General features: G+C 36.9%; 1 protein-coding gene across 1 annotated transcript in view; it reads left to right on the top strand.

Annotated features, from left to right (window-relative positions):
- Positions 1-14,053, top strand: part of LOC122804042 (opsin-5-like) — a 138,583-nt gene that overhangs the window by 21,931 nt on the left and 102,599 nt on the right. The window contains exon 2 of the mRNA XM_044073718.1: positions 2,640-2,739. Coding sequence (XP_043929653.1) covers positions 2,640-2,739 — 100 coding nt within the window. The remainder of the gene's footprint in view (positions 1-2,639; positions 2,740-14,053) is intronic.

The raw sequence follows: 14,053 nt of genomic DNA, 5'->3' as shown, positions 1-14,053 counted from the left end.
ATTTTCCAACATCATGTCTGTACCCCAACACAAATACTAACCATAGGTTAAATGTTACGCTGTGTACTTCCATCACCTTAAAAATGAAGCAGACACTAGCTTTCTTCTGATGACGGCTCAGAAGCATTTTTTTTCATTCATTTGATTACTTTGCCTGGAATCAAGGAAAGTGACATCAGTCATCAATGGCATCATTAACTGAAACTGTTTCTGTAGTTAAGGTGGCATTTTTATTTATTGTAGTGTAAAAATAAGATTTCCTTGCAGGATGGGTAAATAGCTTATTCGGGCTATATGTTTGACTCACCTATTTTAAAGCAAAAAAAAGCCACATCTCAGAAGCTATCTCATAATTCATAAGGAATTAAAAAACAACACATAAATGTTAAGTAATAAAACTTCATGATGACCAACTTTGTAATAATGCATAGGTATTGAAAACTGCACATTTGCAGCTATAGGGGAAAGCCCACATTCCTAGATTTGCCACAGGCATGGAATTTGGTATGGTCACAGGTAAATATTAAGCAATCAGTCTGAAGATTGTTGCATGTCTAGTAAATAACCAGACAGTGACCAAAGGTCAGAAGCAAACCCTGTACCTTGTGCCTTTGAGGTAACCACCCTAACGATTATGTCAGCCCTCCTTTATAAGTAAAAGGATGTAAGGGATAAAGTCACCTTTATGGTGGTAGGGTAGAGTTTTTCCCTATGGAAGAAAAAAAGTTTGAATTTTGCTTCTTTTATGCAAAGGTAGAATTCAGTGAAATAGTTACAGCATGGATTTCCCAGTCCCTAAATAATAGACTAGCCAACCAGAACTATTTTGAGACTGCAAATAACAAGCTAGTTTAAATTATGGCTGTTTTTCTTTTGGTCCTCTGCCCCACTACTAATTTCTGTTTTTAATTCCCTTAAGTGGGAACCAAGAGACTTTGCTGTAACACTGCTGGTAGATGAGTCCTCCCTGTTGCAGGAAAGATGTTTATATAAGTACTGTATATTGTAAAGTTGATGGACTGTAGATGGTAAAGGCTTGGGGAAGGGTATGTCATGGCCTTGATGGCTTCGGTAAGGGATCTATTAACTGAAGGAAGCTTGGAAGGGGCAGGACTTCCCTGTCTCAGCAGAGTTGAATGTGCAACGATGCTTGGCATATTATACCACTCCTACAGCTGCTAGTGACTAAAGCACCACACACACGCACACACACACACACACACACACACACACACACACACACACACACACACACACACACACACACACACACACACACACACACACACACACACACACACACACACACACACACACACACACACACACACACACACACACACACACACACACACACACACACACACACACACACACACACACACACACACACACACACGCACACACACACACACACACACACACACACAAATACACACACACAAAACTGGGGGAACCACTCCCTCTAATTTCAAAAGGGGATCATCATGCTCAGATTAAATCACCTCCATAAGAAAAGAGAGCTGGCATTGGCCATTATTCCATCTATCTCCTAATGGCCAGTTCCTCCAGTTTCTGGGGTCACTACTCAAACTCAGGTTTCCTGGTCACCAACTTCCTTCATGCCTTCACCTTTTATTTCACTAATAGTACAAGAATCTCACACAGTATTAAAAATGGTATTTAAGCTGCAATAGTCTGCTTACACAAATAAATCAAAATGTGCTCATTATTAAAAATGGCATTTAAGCTGAAATAATTTTCTGCTGTTTGGCAGTGCTGAATAAAGTATTTTACCTAGTACATTGCAACTGCTGATATGTAAAACAAAAATGTATTATAACTGTTCTGTCATCTGGTCTCTCAGCTATAAATCTTCAGTTTCGAGCCATTTGCTACCAGACAGACTACTGCGTGATAATCCTTTCCATTTTTTCTGTGTACTTTTCATCATTTGATATGTGAATAACAAAGCTTAATACTGCGTTTCTGTTTTTTTTTTTTTTTGCTTCTGCAAATACCTTCAGCTAATTTTGTTTCCATTGGCAGTTGATTCACTCCTGCCAATATACAAACTGTCATGGAATCATGGGAACCTGAATATGAACAAGGACCTCACTTAAAGCATATCTTGATTTGTACTCATGTTTCATTATTTGCTTCTGCTGCCAGTTTATTTCCTAAGTATCTCTTACACATAGCAGCACCACTTGAGTTATTCTAGTCTTGCAGCTTACTGTTTGCCATTCTTTATTCCATTTGGCACACAGTGGTCTGTAAGCTTTTTGAAAAAGATATATACTTTATTTCATTTTCTTTTTCCTCTGTTTGTGCCCAAGGACCATTATCCTATGACCTAACTAAGGGCAGATGTCAGCTGTAGAATTATATTTGTAGATCAGAAAGTGTTCTCTGAATGTAAAAAAAACAAACAATTGACCTGGCACACTAGTGCATAAGCCACCAACCAACCTTTAATATTCTCTGTTTTAATGCATGGCAGGTAAGGTGGTAATCAGTGTTCTTTACTTTCTTTCATTTATATTTATTGTCTGCCAGAATTCATACATCTTTTATTCTCTAAACATCAGATGTGAGTGAAAATGGATAACATTCTTTTTTTGTGTGTCTTTTTTCAGGTGGATGGATTCCTAATTCTTTTATTTGGCTTAATCAGTATTAATACTTTGACAGCCATCAGCTTCATCCGATATATTAAAGGATGCCAGCCTCACCAAGGTATGCCATTCAGTCTGCCAAATAACTGCTCTTCACTCTTCACAGATTCATTCTTATTTAATGTGCTGACAGTGTTTTCTAGGATAAATCATCACAATTTATGTGCGGAATTACTAAAATATGCTGAGCATGTTCATTTGCAAAAGGACATGCAAGATAGCTCTAAAATGGCAAACTGCCTGCTGTTGTGTATATCATGGCAAAGCATTCTGTATTGCATAGTGACATATTTTATTATTTTGAGATGAAAAACTGTTATTATGCCTTACTGGGTTAAAAAAATGAACTGCTACTATGATGCCACTTTTAAAGCTTAAATGGCATCTGATAATTGTTTCAGTATATTTTTTTTTTTGCATTTTATGCATCATTGGTGAATAACAAACAAGCACTCATGGCAAAGATTTATTTAATTTAAACAATATTACTCCTCCCTTCCTTTCTTTAAAATGCACAAAACACTAATTCTGTACTTGATGTCTTTGGGAATAGGTTGTTCCATTGCAGACCTACTTGTCAAACTGTGTTTGGTCAAAACTAGCTGACTGAACAGTGATTCAGTGAAACTTTAAACTTTCTCAGAAGTGTAGCTAGCTATTATGGCACTGGGCATTCTTCCCCAGATCTGGCATCTACCCAACTCTAAGCTGAGAAGCCAGCTTGGCTCAGACCTCCATCCCACTCCCAGGGTTTTTGTCTGGCACATAAATATGAGTTTAATAGTTATGTTGATGCCCAGACCAATGAGTTGGTCTTGATGTAAATAATAATCTTTGTTTAACTGTTCATCACTGAGACAACAGCTATCTGATATATCTTGTGTCAGTCAATAATGTTTACATACCCACAAAATATATAGGAACCCAACACTGTCAGATTTACAGTCTCAAATATGTCTTAATTAACAACTGAACTAACTGTGTACATATGAAGCCAAAACAGACTTTATCCTGCTCCCCACCTCTACTTTGTTTTGTTACAAACAGCGATTGGACACTGTTTAACTTCTATAATACAGTACCTGCGTTCCACTTATTTTTGTTTTCGAGCAGGGATTTTTTTTTTGGGATGGATAACAATTGTTTTCCTATTACAGACATTTGCAGTTTAATTTGTTTTTTAAATTTGTATCACCAGTCAAATGTCCCTGTGCCCATGAAAGATAATATCTTGTAGACGCAATTCATACATCTTGTATAAATTATAGACTGTACTTTAGTGCAAGTCCCAAAACTCCAATAAAATGTAAGTGCAGTACAATATAAATGTAAGTGTAGTACTCTGAACATGACAGTGAAGTGAGAAACTCACTGTTGCATCCACAATGGATTTTAATTCAGGGGGGTTCAAGCCCCTTTCACCCCATATATCCTTGCTACTTACATTTATTAACTCTGAAGTCATTATACCTTGGAGAAGACAGAATAATCCAAGAAAATGCAATTTCAGAATTATTATATATTTACCTTTGATCACACTTATTCTTGCTGCTCTGATGATCACACTTTGAGTCCTGGAATATAAGATGAGAACCCTATTTATACAGAAGAGCTCACTCCATAGCTTTAAAGGACTAGAAACACTGGCATTTTACAAATTCTAAGCCTGATATGGAGAGCATATACAGTGCTGAAACTGTATTATGAAAGTGATGAACTCTGTTATTTGTGTAGCATTTTCACCATATAAAATGATGTAGTTAAATTAAAAAAGACAATATGCAGTTTTTCACAACATATTCAGAGTAGTTGCTGAAACGACTGAAGTATCAAAGTAATTTTGTATGCATTGTCCCAGTGGTTTGTGTCAGATTTTTTCACTGTATAACTGATTAGTAGAGTTTAAGGCAAGAGCTTATCTGTCTGGAGGAACATCAGGCCATGTGAAATTGCTGGAATGCAATACACCTTGGCTTAGGTGAGTTGGCAGCAAGTTTTGACATAAGATCACTTGTGAAGGGGAGGGAGAGAAGGCAGCAGAAAACTTATGCATATCTCTATGTCTAGTGTTGAAAGTCTTCATTCATGCCATACGAATAAGGGAGAGAGAGGAATGGCAAGGAATCTGTGAAAGTTCTTTGCAGTTTGTATTACAAAAATTCAGGTTTAACAAGGGGAAGGAGATAGAACAAATGAATGGACAGAATGAAGTGGCATACCACAGGAGTCATTAAACGGAACAGTCTCTTTTAATGTATCAAGTGACCCTACAAAAGAACTGGAAGGAAAAACTTGTCTTTTTACTCTCCCAGAGTTATATAACACAGCTGATACATAAAAAGGTGCAGTTAGTAAGAAAAGACACATGGCCTGATTAGAGGTATCTGCCTTTTTAATTTCTCCACGTCTTTTGGGTTTCTAATATAATGACAGGAATGGACCGTAGTCCTAATTCAAAGTACAATTAAAGTTCATGAAATTAGTATTGTTTCAATCTTTGATATCAGCCAGAAGTGCTCTTCTCAGCACCTGCAATGTGCCCAGTAATGACTCCTTCTGCAATTCATATGGAGTTACATGTATTGGTAACATATCTAAATACGATTGTATATTCTTTCTTATAAGAACCATTGCTCCTACTACTATTGGAGCTGTTTGGGTATCTTTCTTCCACATTGCTCTTGTTTTTGCCTGCAGATCCTGATGTTATATGACTTTGTGTCTCTCTGTACACAAGACATTGTAGTCACTGGGTGTGGTGATTTCAATGATCAATGCTACTTTTGTCTTCTTTTCATGGACCATTATATCTGGTTTTCTAACATCTATCATTTGAACTGTTGGCAATGGGTGATCCCATGTGATATAAACTTCATCATTTTCTATGATGCTTTGTGGTTCATGCTTCCATTGTTTTTCACCCACTTCAATACCATAATGTTTGCACAATCCCCAGTGCAACAGTCTTGCCACATTATTATGCCTTTCAGTATAAAGTCCTTCTGCTATTAGTATGTCACAACCAACAACGAGGTGTGCAACTGTTTCCAATTCTGTTTTACAAAACCTGAATTTTTCTGTTTCTCCCACATGTTCAATGGACTTTGTAAACCAACGTGTACGTAGCCCACTATCTTGTGCCACCAGTATTAACCTATCGTGTCTTGGTATGACTTCGCCTCTCCTTAACCATTCCTGTGTTAGGTTTTTCCACAAATTTTCTGTACTTGCAACTGCTGTATACTTATGCATTTTACACATTTCTTGCCTTCTCATGTGGTCCTTCACCTTATATTCTTTCTTTTGTTTTTGGCACATTCAGTTGCTGCCTGATTTTTATCTACTTGTGGTTTGATTTCCATTCCTACTTGATGCCAATATGCTTCTGCTAGTCTAATCAGGGAAGTTGTCTTAGATTTATTCTCCTCATGTTTCAAAACTTTCACTACATTTGGGTCTTGTGAGGTTAGAAGATATGTGTGGAGTCCCATGATTACAGATCTATACGTGTAATCAGTTTCAAGGAAGCCCATCCCTCCTTCGGAATGGGGAATATATAATCTTGGTGTGCACTGATTTTTGCAAATCATATGGTGAGTATGAAGCATCCTTGTTTTCCTATCTAATCTATTCAACAAATTTTGGGGGCAGTGAATTACTCCAAAACTGTAAGTTAGGACAGGAAGAGCAAATTGGTTTATAGCTTGAATTTTGTTCCTAAATGTCATTGCTGTTTTCAGGATTAATTTAAGTCTTCGAAATAATTCTTTACTGCATTTTATTTGCATTTGTTCATGTTTTATTGTTGATCCTTTATCAATTCCCAAATATTTATACACTCCCTCTTGCTCAAGTTCTTTTATATCATATTCTTGTCCCACACTGTTATGGCATACCACAGGAGTCATTACCAGAAACAGTTTCTTTCAATGTATTAAGTGACCCTGCAAAAGAACTGGAAGGAAACACTTGTCTTTTTACTCTCCTAGAGTTATGTAACACAGCTGATACATAAAAAGGTGCAGTTAGTAAGAAAAGAGACATGGTCTGATTAGAGGTATGGTATAACATAGCTAATGAATATTCAGACAAATATGTAAGATAGTTCATCTTGAAAAGAAAGAACAAGGAGAACCAAATAGTAACTACAGCAAATAAGTAAAGGGATGTGGTGGTAATTATATCAGATTGCCGAAAAGAAAACAGAAAGGAAAGACTTGGATTTGGTTCAATGATACTTTTTTGGTGAAAGTTCTAATTGTTCTGGGTTTGATGCAGGTTTGAGTATTGTTTTCTGGCAGTTAGCGTAGAGGGCCATGGCTATGATCTGCTTCCAGTGGTACAGGTTTTGATTCCCACAGCATTCATTTGCCTGCTATGTGATGCTGAGCAAATCACCTAACTAGATACTGATTTGAGGCAGTTGGGAATTTGGGCTAGGCTTCTTATTACTCTCCTGGAGTGCATGCCTGGTGATTACTTATGAAGCTAAGTTTGGCAGAATGCTGCAATGCATTGTAAGAGGCACTAAAATAGAACAAAGTCATTTTCACTACAGGCATTATAACAGAACAAAGTCATTATCACTCCATATAGACAATAGGTGAGTCCTCACTTGGACTGGTCTGCATGCCTCACCATTCATCTCATTCATCCATTCATGGGTACTACTAATTAGATGACAAGACATTTGACTACCTTAAGAGAGTCATAGTTTGTTTGTTTGTGTCTTTTGGCTTTCCCCGGATTGGGGTCGCCACAGCAGAACTCCGGTCCACTAATGATTGGTAGTGGATTTTTACTTACTGGGTTACCAGCCCTGACGCACAACCTTCAACATAGTTACTTCCCCATTTACTCACGTTTCATTGAATTTCTTCACTTTGAAATTTAGAGCAGGGCTAAAATGCATATTCTTCAAGGCACTGAGGTAATGAGGCAAATTTTTACATTTCTCAAAGGTATCGCTACAGGTGGTTAGCATCTATCGAAAAAGAAAAATGTTTTGAGTATATGAACAAGAAGATGCAATGTGGACTACTCAGTGGACACACATGGAAGCATTATTTCTGGAAAAGAGTAGTGGAAGACAGGAACAACCTAACTAAAAGGTCATGCTTCTTCCTCTCCCTCCCCAGTCTAGTTATTGTTTTCTTTCTTTCAGCTCTACTCTGCTCTATGGGAAACCCTGCTCAGTTCGCCATCACTATGCTCGGGCTCACTCTGCTTTTCTCCTGTCCTGTACCTCCAATTCACCCCCACTACAACTACATTTATACCTACACTCCAGCTATCATATCCAAATCCACATATTAAACCTACTCATCACAAAACAACTTCCTCCTAAACATCCTACAGCACTTCCTATCCAAAAGAGTTACATCACTTCATTCTTCTCCTCCTGCATTTCTCCTGCACAACCCATCCAAAACAATTACATCACTTTCTTCTTCTCCTACACTTGTCCTCCATAAGCTCATAGATCATCACTATTTATACATATGCCTTGCACTTGGCTTGCCTGTATCACTGTACTTACATAACTACATTAACAGCCTATATGACAAAGCTCTTTCTCTAAAGACTCTAACATACGACCTTCCATCGGTAATATATAATATTCAACTCATCCACCTCTCTGTTACCTGCCTTTACACTATTCTATCCCATCCCACATCTGCTAATCTACCTCTCTGTTACCTGCCTTTACACTATTCTATCCCATCCTACGTTTACTAACACTGTGGGTCTGTGTCACATAATCGAATGGCCACATTGTCAAACATATCATCTCATCAACAATGCAGGCTGTCAAACCATTTTGACTGAGATAAGGAAATTTTCCCTTTTCCCCACTGTAGTGCGATTTTGGAGTTGGTATATATAATTAGTGAGGGATTGTGGGGGCACAGCCCACCACATGGGTGGGTTGATGGACTGCATTGTTCATAAATGCCATTCAACAATGTGGCTGTCCGATTATTTGACATAGATCCAACACTGCTTACTTACACACACCTAATATACATAGTGCAATTTATCATATTTCTCTCTCTCAACCAACATGCTACCTCAAATCTTTATATACTAACTACTTACTCAGCTTTGCCATCAACAATACCAACTCTAACACCCTCTATACCAACACTAAAACCCCCCCACACACTGTCACCGTAGCCCATCACCTCTATGACACTCCTTATCTCCATCTTGTGAGATGCACCATATTAAGGAATAAGACCCCATACCACATACAAGGGATAGAAATAAAACATTGAATGAAAATATATTTCCCAGATACTATTTCCTACCTCATTAATACACTGCAGAGACATTCACCCAAACTCTGTGCCACTCTCAAATCAAACCTCCAGTTAATACCCCCAGCTATTACCACCCCAATAATAACAAAAGTAAAATCACAAAGTAAAGGGCTAAAATTCATAAATATTAACCAGATGAGCATCTCAAACAAACTAGCTGACATGCATGTGTTCATATCTTATCATACCCTAGACATACTTGTAACTACAGAAACCTGATTAAAAGCCTTCTTCAAATACAATAAAACATTTCACCAGGTTACAGCATACTTAGAGCTGATCATACAAGTAAAAAGGCAAGTGGTATACCTCTCATATATTGTCATCATCAAACATTTCTCTATATAACCATAACCAGCCCCGATTTAATTTAATAAAAATGCTCATATCCTTTCTTAAACTCAACTCATACAACAGCCTGCACATGCATCACTGAAGTATATAAACCTCCTGGAAATAACATTCCAATACATGATATATTGCCTTGGGTAGCCACTAATATATCACATGAAACAATATTTTTAGGAGACTTTAGTATAGACTGACTCCAAGTTACCTCTGACACCTCCACTGCCACCATTAATCTTTTAGGTTTTAGACAGTTTATAGATACCCCAACCAAATGCAACGAATCTACTAACACAGCATCGATATTAGACTGGAAACTGTCATCACATGCCTGTAGTATCACCACCACAGCCTCTCTACCTGAATTACTAAGTGACCATTTACCCAGGTTTGCCAATAGAATCCCAACCCAATCTCCAAAACAACACTAGCACAAACTTGTGTGCAATTTATGTTCAGTGTAGAAACATTCACTTCAGCCCTCAGTCTTGTAACTGGTCATCCCGAAAAACACTACCACTAGATGAAGCTGTAACATCTAACACTAAATACTACAAAAAATCAGGAAACACTACAACTCTTCAGGCACCTCAGGAGCAAAATCAAGTATAGCACAAAACTGGCTAAACTCCCCCTACTGTTCTAGCATGCAAGAAACTCATCAAAAGAATCCTAAACTCTTTATGACATCTTTCTCTGACTTACTAAATGCAGGCCACATATCTCAATCAAACTCATTTCCTGAAAATCCCCCGGCAAAAACAGCAGAGAAATTTAACTTAATTTCATACAATCCATCACCTCAGTACTAACAATTAGCACTCTTTCAGATTCCATACCATTAATAGAATCCTACTGCTATGCAACACACTTCTCCCTAAAACCTGTCTCTACCCTACTACTCTACAAGCTGAAAACTACTCCCTTGCCATTGATAGTCTACCACCAAAATTGCTAAAAATGGGCATTGATGCCATCACCTACACTCTAATCCCTTCATAAACACACCTATCAGTCAATGAAACACCCTCTCTAGTTGGAAAAAGGCCTACAGAGTGCCACTTCACAAAGGAGGCTCAACGAACAATCATGGTAGCTTTAGACAAATTGCCATACTATTCTCTATATCTAAAATTCTCAAAAATGCGCATAAATGCAATTAATGGACTATCTTAATGTAACACTCGTCTTTCCCCTATACAACATGGCTTTTCAACTAACCATAGCACTGTCATAGCCTTACTACAATTTGCCAGCACCTTCAGTAATAACAGAACCTTTGGCAACTTGGTCTTCTCGCTATTTCTCAACTTATCTAAAACTTTTGACAAAGTCTCACATCAACTACGGCTGCAAAAGCTTTCTTCTCTAGGTTTATACCTCGCCTCTGTCTCGTGGTTTAAAAGCCATTTATCAGACAGACATAATGCTGGAAAGTGGCAGACTGATATTCCTCCTTCTGCCTGTCAACGTGAGTATATGACAAGAACCTGTACTTGGACCTCTATTGTTTAATTTGCTCACAAAAAGTGTTCACTCAGCAATCAAGCACTCTAGCCTGATGTGATATGCAGTGGTCTTACATATAAGGGAAGTACATTTACAAGCACATGCATGACATTGCTATTTAAAAGATGCAAATGTACTTTACAGGCATTTCCTTATATTTAGGGAATCAGGTTTTATTTTTTTTGTATTGGACAATATTCCCATTAATACCAATGGTGGTGGCTGGGAAACCAGGATCAAGTACAGTGAACTAACCTGGCAGCTAAATATAGATGCTGGTTCCCCAAGGACTTAATGAGATCAATATTCAGCATACTGAAGCTGAGAGCTGCAAAATTAACAAAATGTGTAACATTCAAATATGTTTACATTGTTTATTTGAAGATCCAGTTTTTTATTTATCTTTTTAACATATATAGACAAACTTTTTTTAATGTGGGATGTCACATGACTTTGATCACATGACTCGTTGTATGTTATTTAACAGTGGATTGCAAGTTTCTTGTCAGTGCTGATGAAGTTCTGGGTGTTCTAATGATGAAACCACTGAACTGTGATTTCATTAAAGGATTTTACTTTATTGCTAAGTGTGTGGACTGACTTTTGCACGGTATTTTTCTGGTTATTGGTACTAATTGTTGTGCTTACAACCTTGCTTTTTGGGTTCTGACTAGATAACTCACAGCTTCTACTCCACCCAGAAAAAAAATAAAACAATCCCCAAATCATATTGTATAAGCAAAGTCCATTTTAACATTACTTCATCCAACAACACAGACTCACATACCAAACATCTGGGTGTGACTATAGATGAAAATTTTAAATTTTACTCACACATCCAAACAGTAATCAAAATGACACACCCAAAGCTAGGCATTCTATACAGGCCAAAACCATATTCACAGATACCAAGGAAATAGTTTTAAGAACATTTTTACTACCACACTGTTATATGACTCTCAAGTCTTCACAAACCTATCAGTACTCCAGAGAACAAAACTTGAGCAGTGCTATAACAAAACTTACAAAATTTGCTTCAAAATAACCACTGCAAAGCCTTCAGAGAACTAAATTAGATTGAACTACACAACATTCTTCATCAATCCTAACTTTTAATCATTCATAATTTAATATATATAACCCAAACAAATACCAATTTCTGAAATCCCTAATACAGCATTACAATGCAAGAGGAATCTATGCTCTTAAGATAAATCACTACTCACTATGAAAAAAAATCTCAAAATATACCAGGTGATGCACTCTACTCTAACTATGTCTCCAAGCTGTGAAACCTAATTCCCTCTAAAGGAAATTAAAGATCACAATCTTTTAAAGCAAAGGTCAAACACCATATCAGACAATCCTTGATTTGCCAGTGCTCTTCCCCAGGATGACCCGAGGTCAAACTTCTCACAAGATATCACACGTACATTGAAAGACTTCAAGTACATGTTACTTGGAAAGAAATCCATGTAAATATATATGTCTGTATAGCACAAGTATAAATACAGAAGATTATGAATGTAACAACATGATTGGTATCTATCACATTTAGGTACCTTGTTAATTCATACATTCCATTTGTACTTTTATTGTCACATGGGTAATAATTGCAAATCTTGATTAGTGTGCTGCTTCAAGTATGTATCCTGTATATTCTTCCTTCAACTTCTGCCTATATACTCGATTTATGAGTATTGTCATATCAGATTGTGTAGTCTATTTTATGGACAGTTTAGCTTGTTGAAAGACGGTATACTCTATTTTATGGACATGTTAGCTTGTATTCTCCCCAGGCCTCCACTGAAAACAAGTCTTCATACCAGTTGGACTATCCTGGTCAGCCAATGTAAAATAAAAGCAAAAAAAAAAAAAAAAAAGAGCAGTACATTTAAACATAGAGAATTCTAGACTTCATATTAAAACAAAGTACTGTAGTGAAGAGACGGCAACCCAAACTACTAAGAGAATAATAAAATTTAATATGTAAAGCGATTTTCGTTTGCCTCCTTTGACAAACTTCTTCAGACAAGATTACATAACAAGATCACAAGTATATATATATATATATATATATATATATATATATATATATATATATATACACAATGAAAATCAATTAAATACCAAATTACTTCTAATTAAAATAAATTAGTCTACGAGACCACTTCTTAAAGGCATAGGCATCAACATATTAACCAACAGTTACACATGAACTAATAATAAAATAAAATATTGACAATAAAATTAAACAAAATATGAAATATATATAAATATGTAAGCATATGCCTCAAATAAGAATACCCTATACTCATCTTTTCAAGCTCAATAATTTTGGAACACTGCTGATAGAGCAGTGTTCATTCAAACCGGGGTGGTTATAAGCGTTTAACCTTATCTGCCATACTAACTCAAGTTCTTCCAACTTGAGTGGTGCTGGACTTCCCCTAATGTCATGACAAACTTGGTCTATAACTAAAAATTTAAACAAGTGATCAGGACAAGTTGACACGTTTCGCTAGTGCATTGTCTAACTTCTTCTTATTAATAGCATAGATGTGTTCGTACAGTCGGTCACGGAGTCTTCTCTCCGTTTTACCTACATAGAAAACAGAACATTTTTGACATAATGCCAAATACACTACAATGTCTGAAGAAGTTTGTCAAAGGAGGCAAACAAAAAGCGCTTTACATATTAAATTTTATTATTCTCTTAGTAGTTCGGGTTGCCGTCTCTTCACTACAGTACTTTGTTTTAATTTGTTGTTTTTTGCACTTCCCGAGTTTAATTCTAGACTTCATGGAATAACCAAGGCAATTCTTATGCTGAGTGGCATAAAAAGCAAAATCTCAAGCATGTTCATTAGGTAGGAAATGAATGGGATGGGAAGGCTATGTGGGACATGAGGTCTTCATTTCTTGAATGTTTACATATTTCTCGTGAGAAGGGATGCTGGCTTTCCCACTCCGGTATGGGAGGATGGTTATTAAAATGGTGCAGGGAGCTGAATGCTAGGAGCACATCTGAGGGAATTTAACTGAGACTGACATTTCCCAGGGAAGTTTTCATACAACATCCCAGTCCCTAATTGGTTGCTGGTAACCAGCAGTATTGTGAATCAGCATCATATAGCACTAGGGAAAACATAGATAAGAAGATTGCAAACTCAATTTTAATTCTGAAACTAAACA

This window comes from Protopterus annectens, chromosome 6.part0, assembly GCF_019279795.1.
Source record: "Protopterus annectens isolate FY-2018-M chromosome 6.part0, PAN1.0, whole genome shotgun sequence".
Classification (NCBI taxonomy): Eukaryota; Metazoa; Chordata; order Ceratodontiformes; family Protopteridae; genus Protopterus; species Protopterus annectens.
The sequence above is the reverse complement of the archived record's forward strand: the minus strand, read 5'-3'. Positions and strand labels throughout refer to the sequence as shown.